The 20,712-nt window shown below is 48.9% G+C and overlaps 1 protein-coding gene across 1 annotated transcript in view; it reads left to right on the forward strand.

Moving 5' to 3' along the window:
• BMP6 (bone morphogenetic protein 6) overlaps window positions 1–20,009 on the forward strand; it is a 155,024-nt gene extending 135,015 nt beyond the window's left edge. The window contains exons 3-7 of the mRNA XM_077770080.1: window positions 4,500–4,648; window positions 5,316–5,513; window positions 18,285–18,361; window positions 19,321–19,431; window positions 19,770–20,009. Of these exons, the coding sequence (XP_077626206.1) occupies window positions 4,500–4,648; window positions 5,316–5,513; window positions 18,285–18,361; window positions 19,321–19,431; window positions 19,770–19,919 (685 nt within the window). The 3' untranslated portion in view covers window positions 19,920–20,009. The remainder of the gene's footprint in view (window positions 1–4,499; window positions 4,649–5,315; window positions 5,514–18,284; window positions 18,362–19,320; window positions 19,432–19,769) is intronic.
• The last annotated feature ends 703 nt before the right edge of the window (window positions 20,010–20,712 follow it).

Consider the following 20,712-nt stretch of genomic DNA (forward strand, 5'->3'; position numbering starts at 1 on the left):
TGTATTTAATTTTTTTTTTTAATATTTCTATTTATTTTTGACAGAGAGAAAGGGAGAGAGGGAAAAAGAGAGCACACACAAGTGGGGGAGGTGCAGAGAGAGAGAGAGGGAGACACAAAATCTGAAGCAGGCCCCAGGGTCTGAGCTGTCGGCACAGAGCCCAAGGTGGGGCTCAAACCCATGAACCACAAAATCGTGACCTAGGCTGAAGCTGGATGCCTATCTGACTGAGTCACTCCAGTGCCCCTGAGGCTACACTTTTATAGTAAGGAGACTAAGAAAGCTATGTGTCATTGAAGAAAAGTAAATAGATGCGGGTGACCTGATCTGCTTCATTGATTTGCTATGTCTTTTTAAAAAAAAAAGTTTATTTTGAGAGAGAGAGTGGCGGGGGGGCGGTGGGGGAAGGATAGAGGTGGAGTGGAAGAGAGAGAATCCCAAGCAGGCTATGCGCTGTTAGCGCAGAACCCAATTTGGAGCTCAGTCCTGTGAACCATGAGATCACAACCTGAGCTGAAATCAAGAGTTGGACACTTAACCAATGGAGCCATCCAGTCACCCTAAATAGTATCTCTTAAATACCTGAGTTATTGGAAACATGGAGGGTGAGCTAAGGAAGTTATTTCTTAAAACTGTAATTCTTTTCTTCTTTTTTTTGGTCTTTTTGTTTGTTTTTTAATTCTTTACCCTGGCTGTGTGAATGCATGTTGGTAGTGTCCTCACCTTAGACAGAGACTCTTCTGTGTGGAAAGAAGAGTAGAGCAAGACTGAGAAGGTCCCTGGAGTTCCAGCAGTAGTCATCAGACATCGTTGGTCCCTTCCTGCATGCCCCTTTCACCCCTTCCTCCCCTGGCCTTGATAGGAGAACCTACTCATGATTTCTGATCACGTGCCAGCTCTGAGTATCTCTGAGTATCTGCATCCAGCTGATGTTGGCATTAGTGTGCAGCAGATTTGAACTCTTACCTTATTCTGAGCCCTGGTGCCGTATTTTTCAGCCTGTGCCCTTTGCTTTTCTTGACTCTGCTTTTGAGATGTGCGGTGGCCAAGAGTGTCGGCTCTGACTTTAAGTTCTGGTCACCCCACTTAATACCTGTGTGACTTTTAATACACCTCACCTCTCTAGGCTCCATGCCCTTAGCTGTAGGAGAGAGACAGTGATAGCACCTGCCTCTCGGGGGTCCCCAAGGCGTAAAGGAGAAGCTCTGGGTATATCCTGTTTATTGAAAGCACACAGAAAATAGTTGTTCCTTGTCTATTTAGTCCAGTTACGTTAAGCACATGCTCTACCTCACCTTCCTTCCTTGGGACCCAAGCATCATAGATTCAATGAACACCTGAATTTGAGGCCACCTCACTACTTGTGAGCCACAGAGTTTTCCATCATTCCAGGTCAGCTGCCAGGCTGTGTTTGTGTATCCCACTGGTCTATGAAGCAGTGAGGACTGGTGTTCTCACTGCACAGCCCGGGAAGGTGGTGGAGAAACATCACAGGTGCCCGGGGACCCGATGTGACTCAGGAGCAGTCAGGAGAGAACATCAGGCTCCCCATGTCCATGGGTCCCCACTAACCATGAGGATTTCATGCCTTCCACGTCATGATTGTTAATCCTTCCCATCAGCACCTTCCCCCTTTACCCTGAGTTTAGTTTCTGATTCATGTTTTCCCCTTTAATCCATACCCTCTTCTTTTTCTCTCTGCTTTCTCTTCTATTTTGGACGATGGACTTATGTCCCATCCTGCTTTCTCCTGTAATAGAGTCCCATTTCTTTTATTATAAACCCTACTTTTTCAAAATAAAAGTTCACTCTAGCTCTTTGTACCATCCCTGCCACACTTCTATCCCAGACTGTGGTTTCCTGCATGCTTGTTACAAGTCCTTAAGAATCATTCGCCAGGTACGTCATTGGAGCTCTGTAAATAGTGACAGTGGACCCCCTTCATCTCGGTGCAGCATGGCACCCTGAAACTCTCACTGCATCTTCATCCTCCTCTGACATGGACACGTCACATGCTGCCTTCAGGACATTTTCCCACATTGCTGTCCGTAGTGTCTGTTATTTCTGGATGAGGGTCTTCTCAACCTTCCAGATCAGAATTGATGTCTTTTTATATCTTCACTTCAAAGCTTTGGACTTGTAGTCCCCTCTTGCTGTTTTCCATGAACACCCCCCGCTTCCCTGCTCACAGTTACCTCAGTACTGGGGGGTAATTTGTCAACAGGAGGTATGACACATGCACATTGGAGAGCGCGTTAAAGATGGCAGGCTCGAGGGTGGCCCCCCGCGGACCCTGCTCAGCAGCTGAGTAAACTACTTTTAGCTCTACCTACTGTTTTAAGCTTGGAAAAGATGACAATAGAGCTTCCTTCTAACTCTAAGCCATGTAAACAGGAACAATTGTTTCCCCTCAGAAATCTAAAATGTTTAACTCGGATGGTCTCACCAGCTTCACAGATATTCGATGGGATAGAAATAACACTTTATTCATTTGCCACAGGTTCTTTCATACTGGTCTCAAAAGGCAGCATGACAGTATAGAAAACTCTGAATCTGTTTCCTTTCTTCTCGCTAGCTACGTTGCTTTTTATTTTTTTTTTTTTAACATTTATTTATTTTTGAGAGAGAGAGTCAGCACAAGCAGAGGAGGGGCAGAGACAGAGGGAGATACACACACAATCCGAAACAGGCTCCAGGCTCTTAGCTGTCAGCACAGAGCCCGATGCAGGACTCAAACTTATGAACCATGAGGTCATGACCTGAGCCAAAGTCAGACACTTAACCGACTGAGCCACCCCAGAGCCCCTTGCTAGCTGGCTCTTTTTCTTTTTTTCTTTCTTTTTTTTTTTAAATTTTTTTTTAATGTTTTTTATTTATTTCTAGGAGAGAGAGAGAGAGACAGCGTGAGCAGGAGAGGGTCAGAGAGAGAGGGAGTCACAAACTCCGAAACAGGCTCCAGGCTCTGAGCTGGCAGTCAGCACAGAGCCCGACGCGGGGCTCGAACCCACGAACCGTGAGATCATGACCTAAGCGAAAGTCGGAAGCTTAACCGACTAAGCCACCCAGGCGCCCCTCTTTTTCTTACTAGAGTTTAATCTTAGTGGTATGTCTGTAACCTCTCCTTTAAGTCTCAGTTTCCCCAACTATATAATGATATTCTACGAGCTTTCAAGATTGTTGTAAGGAAAGCAAAGTGGACAAAAGCCCTTTATAACCAATTTTGGTGTACAGAATTAGTATTGCGATGCTCATCTTAAATTCAGTATTTAATTCTAGTCCTTTTTCTACTCTGTAAAATATGGCACCAGGGATTTGAATCATTCCACAGCCAAAGTGGCTCCCTTCCCTGTCATGGGAATTCCCGGCCATTTCATGCCAGCAATCCTGGGATGTCAACTCAGACTCAGAGTGTTCTGGAAACACACAAAGGTGATCATCCCCTAACACTGCTCTATCATGACATGTGCAGGAGCAGAGAAACTCTTACTCCACCTTCCCACAATTCCTAGGGTTATGTTTGTTGAAAATTGTTAAAAAATATATCTATACCTATAGATAGATACACATCTATAAAAGTACTCCTTTTGGAGCCCAGTGGAAGGGATGGAGTCTGAGTTTGCCTACAAAAACCCCAGCCATGGCTCACAGCTGTGTTGGAATGAACTTAAAATCACTCAACATACACCCACGACTGTACTGTCCACACGAGAAAGGACCTCACACTCAGCAAGGACCATTCAAAGGCCTTAATTAAAAGCAAGGAACTGATGATTACTCACAGATATGATGTGGCTTCTTGTCTCTCCTTATTTCATGGGAACGAACATGTGAAGATTATCACGTTCTAATTTTACACAATAAAAAAAATGAACAAAGCACAACTTTCTTTTTGCTTACATGAATCTTGATTTTAACATTTTCCTAATTCTTTTCTTCATGCCCCCCTTTCTCTCTTTTTAGAGTTCATTTGCCATAAAGTAAGCAACAATATGACTTTCTTTCCCTCTCTCCTTCCCTCCTTTCCCTCCCTCTTTCCTTCCCTTACCACCTTCCTTGCCTCCCTTCCTTCCTACCTTCCGTCCCTTTTTTCTGTCCCTCCCTCCTTCCCTCCCTCCCTCACCTCCAAGAAAGACTTGTCGTGAACAGGGGCACCTGGGTGGCTCAGTCGGTTAAGCGTCCGACTTCGGCTCAGGTCATGATCTCACAGTTCATGGTTTTGAGTCCCACATCGGGCTCTGTGCTGGCAGCTCAGAGCCTGGAGTCTGTTTCAGGTTCTGTCTCCCTCTCTCTCTGCCCCTCCCNGAAGCGCCCTAGCAGATACTCCCCTCCAGATTGTGTTGTATGTGTGGGAGCTAGAGCTGCAACAGGCACCATACGCAGCACCTCCTAGGTAGACCTGGCCCAATGTTGGCATTTTCATTTTATTGCCAAGGCAGGACAGAGAGGATGGGCCAAGAGCACGGTGTGCCACTCACCACACCACCTTTTCTCTCTTTCAGAGATTCTGACCTATTTTTATTGGACACCCGCGTGGTGTGGGCCTCAGAAGAAGGCTGGCTGGAATTTGACATCACAGCCACTAGCAATCTGTGGGTCGTGACCCCACAGCACAACATGGGGCTTCAGCTGAGCGTGGTGACTCAGGATGGTAAGTTTGCCCAAATCGGCAAACACTCTTCATTCGTTTCCCTTGCAACAGTTATGGTAGAACCATGGTTTATGGTCGAGACCATGGCTCTGGGGTGACTTCATTTACTGTTCCCACAAAACTTCTGTTGAAAAGCTAAACCTGTCCCTGAGGTCTCCAGAAAGGACCTGGAGATAAGTAGGTGGTCTGCGTTCCAGGGGCAACAATGGGAAGACAGCTCATGGAGGCAAGGGGAGCCCAGTCTACCTTCTGACAGTTGGGTGGGTTTGCACGGGAACCCTTCCAGTGCCCCCTCCTCCTGCAGCACCAAAGCCCAGCAGCCCAGGGTCCTCCTGCGGGTCCCAGATGGGGCACACTCTGCCTGTGAAGTTGCCTCACTGGTTGGGACATTTATAATCAGAAAGAAAGAATGGTCATGTCAGGGGAGGTATATCAGGGATGAGCAAGCCTAGGTGTTCACACCATCTCTGGCTCTAATTCATGGAGCTTTGGAAGGAGTGTCTTGATTCTGCCCTTCTGAAGGGAGTCACCGGGGCTCTGCACAGTGCTCTTCCTGCCTGCTCCTCCTTCGTGGCTGCCACCTGGGTGGCCAGGAGAGCTCAGCTGTGCAGCTGCAGGAACAAGTTTCCATGGCATAAAGACAGGTGCACTATGCTTTGCTTTTAAGGACTCAACATCAACCCACGAGCCGCAGGCCTGGTGGGCAGAGATGGCCCTTATGACAAGCAGCCCTTCATGGTGGCCTTCTTCAAAGTGAGTGAGGTCCACGTGCGCACCACGAGGTCAGCCCCTGGGCGGCGCCGACAGCAGAGCCGCAATCGCTCCACCCAGTCGCAGGATGTGTCGCGGGTCTCCAGCGCTTCAGGTGGGTCTGGGTGGAGCCTGGGTTTTCAGGAAACCTAGTTGGCTCTTGAGCCTCAGTGAGAACAAGGATGCATTGATGGTTTTAGCTGTCGCATGGCTTCTGCCTGGCAAGTACAAAAGCCCACAGGTGCCTTGTCACAGCCACCAATTATTTAGATGGGTTCCTAAGGCCATCAGAAAGGAACATTTGTTATCCAGGTACTGGGTCTACAGGCTGACTACCTCCCGAGAGTCTGTTTTTCCAGAAAAGCATCCTTCTGTTTGATTTCTCTTAACTCTTTCATTCACATAAAGATCCTGAGCATACCTAGACTTTCTTCTAGTTGCATCACATCTGGGAGGTTGTGGTGTACAAGAAAACTTTGTCTACTTGCAGAAGATGGGCTTGTCAGTGCTCTTGGCTGAAAGTGATGGAACATCAGCTCAAACAGCCATCTCTGATGGATTTCATTGGTTCATTGAACTGGGAAGTTGAGGGTTCTGGCTTTAGGCATGGCTGGATTATGGGCTCACACGGTGCTAGGAGTCTTGCTTTCTCTTTTTCTATTTTCCCTTGTTGGTGGCATTCTCAGAAGGACCATCTCTATGTGGTGGTAAGTAAGGCAACCACCAGTTCCAGGATTTTATCACCCTTCATTACCTCCGCCTCAGGAGAGAAAGTCTCTCTCATGGTAGCTTGGTAGAAAGCCAGGCTGAGGCCACGTGTTGACCCTCAGGCTAGAGAATGCGGTCAGCCCCATCCTGCCCTGAGCAGGCAGGTGCAATGGGCGAGAGAGAGGAAAGAGCTCCCACTACTTGAGGATCAATTCAGTGGTCCTTCAGAAATGCCCATCCCCCATGCTGTGCCTTTTTTGGGGAGCAGTATGGAAGTCCACTCTTCAAAACATGAAGGAGAGGGGAGAAGAGCTTCCCCCTGATATTAGCTCACATGGCTGGTATTGAATTCCAGTGGAGATCCATCTTACTCTAATGCCAAGCCTTGTAAATTCCGGGTTTCCTCAAGCTGTTGAACTAGCCCAGGAGTCAAGCATGCCGTTGAAGTTTTGTGGGTAGGATTTGAAGCCGTTGATGTTGCTTCCCTTGTTACTGCTCTGTGGTGGACTTTGGGCAAACCAGTCCATTCCAGCTCCAGTTTAGTCATCCATTCAGTGGGGGTGATTAACACTTGGTAGATTCGCTGGGATGAAATGAGAAGTATTTGATCTGGTCCATAATAATGCTCAAAGATTAGTTACCTCCAATTGTGAAAAGTAGGTTCTGAGGGCAGATGTTAGGATCTTTGGAAAGGAGGTAAAACAGTTTTGGAAGATGCATTACGTCTTCAAGGTGACTGTGTAAAAATGTCACGGTCAGTGGCCACAAAGAGTTCATGCAACTTCCCAGAGTACTCATCTTTTCTTTGGGGAGAAATGGTCTTCATTTTAGAGTCTGACTTAATAAGCCGTTTCTCTCCCCAGCAACTTAGCTTGAGAACCTACCACCCAGGGTGAGGTGACATTTTGCTCCTTGTCATCCCAGTGTTTCTTGGAAGCTTTGCCCAGCATGGATGCCCCTGTGTTTACCACTAGAAACAGTCAGGGTTGGTATTTTAAAAAACATGAAGAAGAAATGATCGCTTTGCTTTACTTGCTTCAGAGGAAGCCTGCTCAAGGGTTAATCATCTCAGTGTTTTAGGCTTCAATTCATGAATGAACTGTGGTCACTTTGGTGCTGGGACCCCAGACACGAAGGCAGCTCTGGGAATGTTGATCGCTTTTTAAAATTGAAATAGCACTTGATTTATTTACCACGCCCTCCCCCAAGTACACACACCAGAGTTTTTCATCAGGAAAACATGTCTCTGGTTTGGGTTTCCACAGTGTCACCTGATTCTTCTTTTCCACGTCCCTTTCAACTTTTTTTTTTCAACTTGATAAGTTGCAATTAAATAGGAGTATGAAAGTTAATTGAATGTGGAGTAAGATGCAAGTGTATCTGCTTTTTCTTGGTCTTCCCTCCCCCACCTCCCAACCCAGTACCTGCAAGTGTGCTTTGCTCTTTTCAGCGGTAATAGGACGAGAGAGTTCATAGCAAGTGCCTCTGGCCTCTTGTTCCAAGGACAACCCCCAAGACAGTGTCACTAACAAGGACCCTCCTTCCCTCTTACTGTCTTCAAAGACCCTCTCAAGCTGGTCTGAGAAATTGCTTGGGTTAGGCCCATTCAAGTGCGACTTGATATATTTGACATTTTCTTCATTTATCCCTGCTATTAATGGGAGCAGACATATAATGGAAGAGGTCACTCCTGGAGAAGGGAATTCCAGAAAGATGGTCTGCTACCCAGAGAAATGGGCCATCCAGTCAGTCTGTCCCTTATTCCAGGCCACTATGAGACCAGACCTTCATGTCCTTGCTGGACCCTCATGAACCAGGTAGCTGATACTGAGGCCAAGAGTTGTGGTCTCTGGTGTGACTCCAGACAGGACTTTCCCTTTGTAAATCTTCTGGAAGTTAGAAGGGAGAGATTACTTTGCCTCTGCTGCCCCCCTTCTTCCACACAGTGTTCCCAGGGAATTACTATTTCTCCACGGAAACAACCACCACCAGAAGAAGCCCATCAGAGACCATCCCGCATCTGGGCAAAGAAGTTAACACAATCCATCAAATTCCCTGTCAGCAAGGTGACACATGGCAGGGAAATCTGTGGCTATTTTTGGAACAGAGCTGCTGATGCCTGGGCCAGTAGGCCAAGTCCACAGCAAGGAAAAGGCCGAGAGCCCCATCCCCCTCCTCCCCACCGCCCACTGGAATCTGTGCTAACATCTGTACTTGGCCTTCAAGGCGGACTTTGCAAACACACCCACCGCAGTGTGGGTTTGGAGCGAAGGCCCCCCGAGTGGTTTTCACGTGCCCTTGCTTCCCTGCAGCTGTCCGCTCTAAATGAATGATGGATGTTGGCTGTGTCACACCTCTCCAGCAGCCTTGGACATCATCTGCACAGGATTGTTTATCACTTTTACATGTGTTTTACATGCTGGTCTGAGCCGTGCTGTGCAGCCTCTTGGCGATCCTGGTGAATCTGACAGTTCTTTTTCAGCCTCCATTTCTACCAGCCTGCTGCTCTGTGACACCCTGCCTTGGGGTTCCTTCTCTCATGGGCTGGTCTTTCTACCCGCTCTCTTATAGTAGCTTTCTCTTGGGGTTCATTATTTCAACTCCTGGGGGACCATGACACCACCTGGCCAATTTACCGGCCTTGAGGGGTAGATACCAACCTAGCTGATTTTCCCACCATCTTTCCAAACCTCGCTGCGTTGGGAGTAGTTGTTGGTGAGTCTGAGGTTTTCTGCGCCGTCAGTCCCCTGGCTGCCAATGCTGTGACTTAGAACTGTGCTTTGCTGTGGGAGATGAGCTTGTAGGAGCTCTTCTGCCACTTTTAACGATTTATGTGAAATTAGGTGCCCTTTAGGCCTCTTTCATCCTCGATGTTTTTGTGGCTGCCACGCACCTCTGCCGATCATCCGTGAACCAACAACTCCGCACGACCCCATCTGCCTTTTGGAATGAGTCCCTCATTGCTTCAGATGCTACCCATTAGCAGTTTAGAGTCCATTCTCCTTCCATCTCTTTCCAACCCACCCAGACATGTGCCTTTAAGGATCCTTGGGTGTGTGTGGGGGGTGATGTGGCTCTGGTACATTTAGATATGCAACTGACCTCATTGATAGTTCATATCTTGTATCTCTTGAATTTCCTGATTGGGACCATTCGGTGTGCTTCCAGCATAAGAGAAAAGTAACCAGACTGCGTCGCTTGCAAAACAGTGGTTTGGGTACTTTATTGTGACTATGAAATCTTGCTGTAGATTTCAGGGAGCCCCAGCTGCAGGCCGAGGGCCTCATTCTTACAGATCAATGTTTCATTGGCCTTTTTGTTCCTGGAAGATGTCCCTCCTAGGTCCTCACGTGCTTCTCTGGACTGGCAGGCCAGAGCCGAGCAGGCCAACCCTCGGTGACCATCCAAAGCTCTAGGGCTCTGCATTATCTGTCGATGGTTCTTCAAAGGAATTGGGAATTGTAATTTGTCATTTTGATCTTCAATTAAAATTTTAGGGCCTACGGCTTGGCTTCCAGATGTCTTGGTCAAGAAGGACAGGCCTGTGCGGGGCTTTCTAAATGAAAGCAAATCTTAATTCTTCACAGCTGTGGCCGACAGGCATGGGGCTAGTGATTCAACAGTTAGAATCATTTCGAACTCCATATTTATAATACTTTCCTTTGCCCTGAAGTCCCTTTGGGTAAAAGTGATCAGGGAGTGATAGGCTCCCCTCTACCCCATCCTTGGGTTTCCCCCATAGGAATGTACTCACAGCCAGCAGGGCTGAAGGGTGATAGTAAAGAAGCATAAACAGGAGCTGCAAGAAGCCTGAATGATCCACCAACTACTGCTCAGCCCACGAGTAGGTCCCAGGGGCCAGGAGGCTCCCTCTAGGAGGGAACATGGAGAGCAGAGGTGCTGAACACAGGGTCTTAGTCCTCATGCTCAGTCTGGAAGAGAAGCCTGTGTCTATTTTCAAGACAGTTAATCTCCACATTCTTTGATAATGGAGATAAAGGCTGAAAGTAGGCCAAAGTCCACCCAAATTAAATGAAGTAGGAGATATGAAATCCTAGCACCACAGAAGAACGGACCTCCCTGTTGGCTCTCAGTCTAACCATCAAGGTTATAAACCAAGTCTAGATTCTGAAGATCAAGTTCTCTACCCCATCCTCCCAACATTCTGTGACATTACTGACACCCAAGATCAAGGGCTCAGTGTGGTTCCACAGTGTCCCTGCTGCAGAGAGGGAGAGCCAGAGACTCTTTTTGGATTAAGAAGGGCTGATGAGGCTGGGAGATCTGGAAGAAGCAGCCAGATCAGTGAAGACCGAGGTACCATTTCAACAGCTGCTAATGTTACACTTGCCCTTTTCATTCTAGGAGAGGAGGGAGATAAGGGTAGTGAATTGTTTCTCTAAAAAACCGGTTTTGAGGTACCTGGGTGGCTCAGTCAGTTAAGAATCTGACTTCAGCTCAGGTCATGATCTTGTGGTTTGTGGTTTCAAGCCCCACGTTGGGCTCTGTGTTGACAGCTCAGAGCCTGGAGGCTGCTTCACATTCTGTGTCGTCTTCTCCCTCTCTCTGCCCCTCCCCCACTCATGCTTTCTCTGTCTCTCTCAAAAATAAAACATTAAAAGTAATTTTAAAAATGAGTTTCCTCTGGGAAGACTCTGTAACTGGGCTCAGAAGAACTGGGAACCCGGTGTGGAGCGTGCCTCCAGGTGCCCGCCCCCTGCCAGCTGTGGGGTGAGCCCAGCACCGCCGCGCTGCCCTGTGCAGAAGCCCTGTTCGGAGGCGGCCACCTGCCTGCTTCTCTCCTTCCCTCTCACCTTGTTTCGTGTGGTTGCCTTGACCTTGTCTGCCTTTCTCCTCTCCTCATGTCTTCCCTGTTGTTTCTCTCCCCTCCTCCTCTCCTGGCCTTGGAAAGGATGGCAGGTAGGCTGCCTGGACACCCGGGACCGGGCTGGCTGCGCTGCGCCCACTTCGACACGGTAGTCCCGCACAATGGCCCCCCCCCCCCTTCCCACTCACTGCCAGCCGTGCACATCGGGATCGTTGCTGAGCCCTTCCCTTCTCATCCAGGACTCCTTCCCCTGAGAATCCCCTGGCCTTTGGTGCCCAGGAAGCCTGCATTTCACTCCATGTAGCTGATCAGCTTCAGAAACAAGCCAGTGGTGAGGCCCAAGCTCCCCTCTCCTACGGCCCCCTTGTGCCTTCCCCTTGTGCGCAGCATTTCACAATGCTGGGGGCGGGGGCAAGGAATGCTGGGCGTCCTCCTTAGGGCGAATGGGATGTGACCCTCATGTTCAGTACAGAACAGATGTGCAGTGCACATGGCCGCTGCCTGGGGACATGGATGCCATGAGGAGGTGCTGGGCCAGCCGGCTGCTTACGGTGGGTCAGGAGCACCCTGTCCTCACTGTGCTGAGCAGGAGAACTGTCCCTCTGCAGTGTCCTGTGAGGCAGTGGTGGCCCCCATTTCCAGGGACTCACTTGGGTCCCTGTTAGTCCCATTAGTTCTTGTCTGTAGGGGAGCCGCCCCTCAGGCATCACAGGGAAGAACAGAAGATAAGGTCGGGGAGTAGAGGCTGTCGCAGATGAAACTGAGTGTCAGGGCCACGGGCCAGCTGCCAGCCAGACCTGAGGGGGCCGCGGCAGTCTGACCATAGCTGTCCAGGTGAGACAGGCACTGGAAGGTGGAGCAGGGGCCGAGGACAAGCGAACGGGTCAGCAAAGAGCCGTGTGCAGTGGGACCTGCCGCGTTGGCCTCCAGTGGCCCACCCAGACAGGAAAAGCCACCACCACCTGCTCCCAGCAGGACTCTCATATGTGGGAATGAGGTGGTGTCTGACATGCCGGGATGAGACGCGTGTCACCCTACCCTCCTGCCCATCAGCCTGGACTCCAGGAAACCGTACCTCCATAGGGCTCCTTCTGGTCGGTTTCCCCACGTCCCCACGCTTCCGAGGTGCACCTGCTCCTGCGTTACCTGGAATGATGACTCACACACACCCCTGAGGCTTGGGAGATTGCACTACTCCACAGCAGCCACGTTGCAAAATGGGTGACCCTGGCCACCAGTCTGGCCACTGGGGATGGACGTGACACTTTCTGTGCCACTGGTTTAATTTTTAATTTTTTTTTTTTTGTTTTACTTATTTCTAGGAGAGAGAGAGAGAGAGACAGTGTGAGCAGGGGAGGGTCAGAGAGAGAGGGAGTCACAGACTGAAACAGGCTCCAGGCTCTGAGCTGACAGCACAGAGCCCAACGTGGGGCTCGAACCCACGAACCGCGAGATCATGACCTAAGCGAAAGTCAGACGTTTAACCGACTAAGCCACCCAGGCACCCCCTGTGCCACTGGTTTAATGGTCCAGAAGGCTTGGGAGAGATGTGGATGCCTCTCGGCAGCGTATTGGAAGGACAGAGGCTTATAGAGAATGCACTGTGCATGGGAGCCTGGCCTTTGTGCCCAGCCCTGCTCTGCTCGCCCTCATTTCCAACAAGGACAGTGTCTTTCCCACGACAGAGCCTGGAGGATTTCGCCCAAGGACCTTCATTCATGGGGGGCAAACGGGCAGAGCTGTCTTAGGTCTTTAAACGTTCTCCCGTTCTCCCAGGGTGGGGCCTCTGAAGCTTTTAAAGCTTGAAAATCTGGGGCGCCTGAGTGGCTTAGTCGGTTAAGCGTCCGACTTTCACTTAGGTCATGATCTCGCGGTTCGTGGGTTCGAGCCCCGCGTCGGGCTCTGTGTTGACTGCCAGCTCAGAGCCTGGAGCCTGTTTCAGAGTCTGTGGTTTCCTCTCTCTCTGACCCTCCCCAGCTCACGCTGTCTCTCTCTCTCTCTCCTAGAAATAAATAAAACATTAAAAAAAATTAAAAAAAAAATAAAGCTTGAAAATCTATGGTGAGGGCTGAGGTGCCTGGGTGGCTCAGTCAGTTAAATGTCCGACTCTTGATTTTAGCTCTCAGATCATGATCTCATGGTTTGTGAGTTCGAGCCCTGTGTCAGGCTCTGCACTGACAGCGTGGAGCCTGCTTGGATTCTCTACTTCCCTCTCTCTGCCCCTCCCCTGCTCACACAGTCTCTCTTAGAAGGGAGGGAGGGAAGGAGGGAGGGATGGAGGGAGGAAGGGAGGAAGGAAGGAAGGAAGGAAGGAAATCGGTGGTGGGAGTCCAGGGTACTCAGGACGACCTCCCTGGGCCTGGTCTGGCTAGGCCAGAATCCTAGCTGGGCTTCTGGCACCTTTCCTGCCCTCTGCTCTGGGCCAAAGAGTCCCCTAGAATGAAAGGAAGCCAGATTTCACTTTCTGTGTTCAACTTTGAAAAAGCCACATTCCTTGAAAACGTCTCTGCTCCCAGACCAGNTGGAGGGAGGAAGGGAGGAAGGAAGGAAGGAAATCGGTGGTGGGAGTCCAGGGTACTCAGGACGACCTCCCTGGGCCTGGTCTGGCTAGGCCAGAATCCTAGCTGGGCTTCTGGCACCTTTCCTGCCCTCTGCTCTGGGCCAAAGAGTCCCCTAGAATGAAAGGAAGCCAGATTTCACTTTCTGTGTTCAACTTTGAAAAAGCCACATTCCTTGAAAACGTCTCTGCTCCCAGACCAGCCTTCACCACATCTGCATCCCGGGAATGCCCAGGCAGCCCTGCTGGCAGGGGACCTGTTCCCGGTGATTCTGCCTTGAGGGTCTGAGAGAGGACTTCAGTTCCCTGATGAGTCTCACAATGTGTCAGATCAGATCGAGGACTGTTGCCCTCGGGGAGGTTTGTGGAGGCCTTGGGGCTCTTGCTCTGGTATTTGTCTGTTGCCTCTGTCCAGCAATATGGCTTCTTGTGTCTGCCTTCCCCTTGAGTGGCGAACCCATCTGGACAAAGTTGTCCATTTCATTTCTCCCACTGAAGGCAGTTCCTGTTATTGCATAAGTTTTCACTGGGTCTATCCAGACCATTCATCTAAACAAATATCAAGGGACCGGGGCAGGAGAATGTTTTTCTGCAATCCGTCAGTCCTTAAACAAACAAACAAACAAACAAACAAACCCATGCATGGTGGTGTAATTCCACTGCAGAACCCAAGTCACTGACCCCTGAGTGGCAGACACAACTATTTTGAGGAGTGTTGACCTTCACAAATATTTATACACTCTTGGCCAACACTTAACACGGAGTTATAAGGAAACTTAAGTGTGGCTTGAAAGCATCTGTAGGAGGAAAAGCAGAAGAGTTGAATTCCTCCCTTTCCTCTCTCCGGCCCGATCTTTACTTAACAACAAAAATGCCAGTGTCTGGTTCTAAAAGAAATAGCTGTTCTTACGGAGAAAGTTCTCTTTGTTGATCTTTGAGAGAGTCAAATTCGCAGGAGGCTCACAGACAACTAGACCTATTGGTGAAGGTAGAGAAGCAAAGTCCTGCTCTATGACATCATGGTTGGTCTTTTGGATGGCTAGCCCATATCCCGAACCTATCTAGGGACCCACAAGTTGGAACTATTAGGAAATTTCATGGTTTTTATAGCTCTGCCAGGATGTAATATTCTTTATTATATTACACTGTCCACGTTTGTCAACTCAGAAAGGAAAGGTATCCCATAAATCTCTGCCTTTGACATGGAGAATGATTCCAAGCCTGACTTCGGGGAGATCATGGTCCCCAGCACAGAGAAGACATTTTGGGGGAAGTTTACTTTGCACGGACACAGGCCAACTGATGTCCAGTAGGGAAAACTCCAGACTGAGACTATACGTAGGAGGATTATATAACTTACCGTCTAACCCAGGACATCTTCAGGAGTGCAAAGAACCAGAACCAGGGACTTGAAGTCTTCAGAAGGTTGACTCCTACTCGAAACTGGGAGGTGAGGAAGGAGTGTGCACCCAGGAGGCCCAGGCCTGGGAGCGGCACACCCCTCTACCCTTTTCCCCAAGTATATGGGCAGAGCTTAGGCACGTGGCCACACCTAATCACAGTGGGAAATGTCCAATAGCTGTGTGCCCAGGGAGTAGACAGAGGATATGGGTTTTTATAAACACATAGGGGCCTTCACCAGACTGTTTTATGATAGGCCAGCCAGGTTGCTTCCTTGGTGGTCTTTGCATTTGCCATTCCCACCGTGAGAGTCATTCTTCCCCCAGATAGCTTCCTCCTCACTCCTAATCTTCCTGCAGGTCTCTGCTTAGAAGACAGCTTAACAGAGAGACAGGCTCAGCAACCCATATGAGATAGTGACCGTCCCTTCCCTTGCACCCTGTACTCCCTATCCCCTAACTATGGAACAATAATTTAGCTAGTCAAGGCCCTTCCTGGCTACATGGAAGAGAAGCAGATTCTGGTCAAAGTGAAAAATACTGTAAGAGTATCAGGAACTTCTCCAACCAACAACCAAACACAGGGAATCAAATGACAAAGCTGAGACCTCGTCACAAGGACAGTGTTGTTTGGATGTCATCACCCCAGACACGTGGCTGCCATGCCACCCATTCTCAGCTTTCCCTTAGAGTCACTCTGTCAAGGGTGGGGGCATCTGCCTGGCATTAATGAAGTCATGAGCCTGTACTCAGTTGCCAGGGATAAAGGTGGGAGCTATCTGGTGGGGGATTAGGCCTTGATTCCCACCTGTCTGTGAATTCCCATCTCATCCCAAATGAGAGGGGAACCTGGAAGCTGGGTGGCCCACATGAGAACTAGCCACCATAGCTGGGCATGGAATTCTGTGTTGATGGCATCGTTCTTATGGTATTAAACCTTTTCTGTTATGTATTTTTGTTGCTAAGAAGTTTGCTCTCCATGGGGCACCTGGGTGGCTCAGTCGGTTAGGCATCCAACTCTTGATTTCAGCTCAGGTCATTATCTCATGGTTGTAAGATCGAGGTCCATGTCAGGCTTTACACTGAGTCTGGAGCCTGCATGAGATTCTCTCTCTCTCTCCATCTCTCTCTGACCCTCCCCTGCTTATGCTCATTCTCTCACACACTCTCTATCTCAAAATAAGCATTAAAAAAATTGCTGTCCATCTACCTTATGTTCCCTTGTGGATTATTTTCTTTTTACCTTTGGGTTGCTTTTAAGCGTTCCTCTGCATCTAATATACTACAGTTTCACCACATGGCCAGACAGGAATTTATTTACTCTGTTTAAGACTCATCGTGCCTTTCCAGTATAAAGATGTTTGCTTTTCTTGTAGAAAACTACCCCCCCCACACCACACACACACTTTATATATTCAAATATTATTCCCGCATTATTCTCTTCAGAAATTCCTATTAGAAATACACTGGACTTTTCATTCTGTCTTCCATTATCTCCTTATAGAAAGAGAGCCCTTTTTTTTTTTTTTTTTTTGAGCCATCTCACTCTCTGGGATGTATTTTGGGAAGTTTCTTCAAATTTGTTGCTCAGTTCTTTAATCTTGCCTTCGGCTATGTCTAATCTGATGTTTAACCAATCTGCTTCATTTTTATCTTCCGTGATTCTGGTTTTATAAAATTCCATTTTGTTCTCTTTCACATCCACCTGTCCTTTTTTCATGTTCTTTCTCCATAATGTCTTTACTGTAGCATTTCTATTTCTTTATTTCTTCCATTATTTCAAGCATTCTTTTTTGTAATTGCAGAGACTACTCTTACCATGGTCCCTGTGAATTCTCTTATATTCTGACTTCAGGGATAGCTTAGTCCTTTGAGTGCTTGATTTTTTTCTTGAGGATTGTTTCAGCAGGAGGTTTTGTCTTGCGTGGTGGTGGTGGTTACGTGTGTGTGCGTGTGTGTATGTTTAACCTAGAGTCCTCAGCACCCTTCTCTGTGAAGACTTTCCTTCAGCACGGTCTTATGTTCCATTCCTCCAGGTACCTGAAATTACAGCAAGAGTTGTTCTGCAAGCTGAAAAAGGCAGGTAGGGAGCATGAAAAAAATTGAGAACTTAGCAGATCACCTCAAAATGGTAGCCCCTCTCCTCCCAGTATAGGTGACTGAGCGGAGTCGGTACTGTTTGTCTCTTCCCCTTACAAACTCACATGTCCTGTCTTACTTCAGGCCAAGAGGCCCAGGAACACAAGTTAATAGGAAACCCAGTTCAAATAGGCTTTAAACAATTAGGCAGTTTCCTGGCTCATGTGATTAAAACAGGCATACAAGTGACCTCACGCTCTCGTATCCATCAAATGTCCATTTTAGATTCAGAACCTTTCTCTGGAGTCCTGCTGTTCATCTCCCTGCAACACCCCTACCAGACTGATCCTGTAGAATCCTAGCTCTGAACATGGCACTCTCTGGCTCAGACATCGTCACAGGCTTACTGAACGCCTCTGGTAGAAAGTCCCATTCTTCCTGGTTGGCGTTCCAGGCCGTTCACGTCCCCAGCTTTGTTCTTCCTGATAACTGACCTTCTCCGAACTCCCAGTGGGATTTGCCGACCGCACTTGCCTGCAGACACTGTTCTGTATTTGAGTTAGTTGTGTGCATGTTTTACACCGCCCCTTGGATTCTCTAAGTTCCTGGAGGATGCAAGCCTTGTGTAAGCTCTCTTCCTACTTCCTGCTGTCGGCCTAGCAGAGGGCATGTCACCTTAAGAGCAGGCGACCTAAACAAATGCAGCCCCCCTCACCCCCCCATTCCTGGAGGTTGGGCCAGGTTAGTGGCTCCCTCTTCGCATAGAGCAGGTAGGAGGCTTCAGCAGACTCTCATGGGGCTTCCTATCTTAGGAGTCAGCGCTTCAGTGCAGGTCAGAGGACTCAACGCTGGAAGTGAGGCGAGGAAGCCATGCCCCTCATAGCTCCCTGGCAGCTCCAAGACTGTCCCTGTTTGAAGTGTAGCAAACCCTGCCTGTGTAGCTTTTACTGTGAATGCAGTGCCTTCCAGCTCAGGAGCCCAAGGGGTGCCTGGGGGCATCTGCACACCCTCTCCATAGGCCTTGCATACAACAGGCTCACAACAATCATCTGTTGCTTGAAAGCATCCATTCAAGTCCATAATCACACACTGTGTGCCAGTGTGCCCAGCACTAGCCCCAGAGTGAACGAGATAGCCAAGCAACCAGGCATGTGACGGAGCTGTTTGGTGACCGCCTTTGTGTCTAGCAGGAGCCAGGTTCACGTTTGTCCTGAGCCTCATACCACGCTTGAGCCACAGCAAACCTTCCCAGGGTAAGTTTTAAGTGAAAGAATGAATGGGTTAACAGGCGCATCTTCTGATTTCCTCCAACAGATTATAACAGCAGTGAGTTGAAAACAGCCTGCAGGAAGCATGAGCTTTATGTGAGCTTCCAGGACCTGGGATGGCAGGTGAGTTCTCTGGGCAGCAAGGGGGACAAAGGTCCCTTCACAGCAGCCCTTTCCTAGCTTAATGGCAGCAGCTTTGAGCTTTAGGGCTGAGGTGATTCCTTGTGAGAAGGTCCTGGGAGCCTTTCCAAATGCCTGGGTGTCTGGAGGAAGGCAAAGGAAGGGGCAGCCTACTTGTGCACCAAGACCCCTGGCACCTTCCCAGGGAGCCTGGTTCCCAAGTTCTGTGTCCCTAAGAATCGATACTACTGTCCCCAGTGTTCTTCCCCCATTCTTTTCAAAGTCTACAAGGCACGTGCTTATTTAGGCATTTAAACAAATTGTGTGTGTGTGTGTGTGTGTGTGTGTGTGTGTGTGTGTATAAGATTTTATTTTTAAGTAACCTCTACACCTAATGTGGGGCTTGAATTTACAACTCTAGGAGTCGCACGCTCTCTGAATGAGCCAGCCAGGGACCCCACCAATTTTGTGTTCTGAGAAAGCGTCAGAGAAACTGACCTAACGGTTCTCCAATGGCTAGAAACTGACTCACCCAAACTGTCTAGAAGCACACAAATGCGGAGTTCCACAGCTGAGAGCCACCACTAGTTTATAAGTAAATCCTAGGTGACAAGGGATAGGAGATGCTGTCTGCTCTACTCAGGTGGCATCATGATGACAGGGCTTCCTCGAGGCACCCCCCTGGGGACCATGTGCAGAAAGCCGACCACCTGTGTGCATCCTGGTCCAGCAGGTGGGCAGCAGCTAAAGCCCCTGCAGGCTGTGGAAGGGGTGAGGGCTCTGGAGCCAGACGGACCAGGTTCACACCCTAGTTTTGCCACGTGAACGTGAACTTGGCCTCCCATCATTGGTCTGTGTAGCTGTGGTATGTGAGGAGTACCTTCTCACAGGATTACTGAGAACACAGATGATAGAAGGAATGTATGCTCATCACATGTCATGTCCCTTTGCTTTCGATTAAGGACTGGATCATCGCACCCAAGGGCTATGCGGCCAACTACTGTGATGGAGAATGTTCTTTCCCACTCAACGCACACATGAATGCCACGAACCACGCCATTGTGCAGACGCTGGTGAGCTCCTGGGGACTTTCACTTTAAATTTCTTGTTAATTTTTGAGAGAGAGAGAGCGAGCCAGAGCGAGCCTGTGCACAAGCAGGGGAGGAACAGAGAGGAAGACACAATCCGAAGCAGGCTCCAGGCTCTGAGCTATCAGCACAGAGCCCAATGTGGGGCTCGAACCCACGAATCGTGAGATCATGCCCTGAGCTGAAGTCGGATGCTTAACCGACTCGGCCATTGCCCCTCCACCCACTCCAACCCCCACCGCCAACTTTCACTGTATAAGTAGGAGTCAGCCAGGGCTAGGTAAGGCTTCTAATGGTGCCTCTCCCCTTCTGTTTTTGAACAGGTTCACCTTATGAATCCCGAGTATGTCCCCAAACCGTGCTGTGCACCAACGAAACTCAATGCCATCTCAGTTCTTTACTTTGATGACAACTCCAATGTCATCTTGAAGAAATACAGGAATATGGTCGTCAGAGCTTGCGGATGCCACTAACTCAAAACCAGTCGCTGGGGACACAGATGCTGCCTTGGGTTCCCAGATGACGTTTGCCTTAAAAAACAAAAAAACAAAAAAAACACAAAACATTCAAAAGCACAGTGAAGGGGGGGAGGCGAGGCTTTGAAGCCGCTCAGTGCTGGTTGGTGCCTTACCGCCCACGGAAGATTGTAAAGGACCTCATTAATAACTCGCTCACCCGGTAAATAACGTGAGTAGTTGTTGGTCTATAGGAAGCAGAGTTTGGATGTCTGTAGTACAAGGTCTGGTTAATGACAGAAATATAACGTTGAAGGGTTCCCCCCTCCAAAAGGAAAAAGAGCCCACCAAAATTAGTTTTAGCTTTAGATCAAGCTATTTGTGGTGTTAGTGTCTCTCTAACAATAAATAGGGAAAATAATCTTAAAAGGAGTAAGAGTATTCTCGGCTAAAGTATCAGCCCGTTCAGTGGTATTTGTCGGAGGTAGACCTACAGATAATGGAAACTGGGAGAAAAATGCCTCTGTTCACAGATTTCATTCCAGAAGGTGAGTTTCATGTAGGGTCAGCAGCCTGGGCCATCCCCAGGGCTGTGTGGAAGTGCCTTTTGTCTCCGTCACTGCCGTTAGTGTTTGCGCTGGAGTTGTGTTGGTGTGAAAATCTACTTATTTCGGTCCAACAAACCGTGCCATTTGCACACCTCGGACCCCCCACCCCCACCCCCACGTTTGCTGTTTTCTTTGCTAAGGCCGCAGGTGGAGTGAGTGGGCGCTGTGGTGAGGCTACAGGGGCCAGGAGCATTCTGGGTAGC

The sequence above is a fragment of the Crocuta crocuta genome, unplaced genomic scaffold, assembly GCF_008692635.1.
Source record: "Crocuta crocuta isolate KB4526 unplaced genomic scaffold, BGI_CrCroc_1.0 scaffold24, whole genome shotgun sequence".
Lineage (NCBI taxonomy): Eukaryota > Metazoa > Chordata > Mammalia > Carnivora > Hyaenidae > Crocuta > Crocuta crocuta.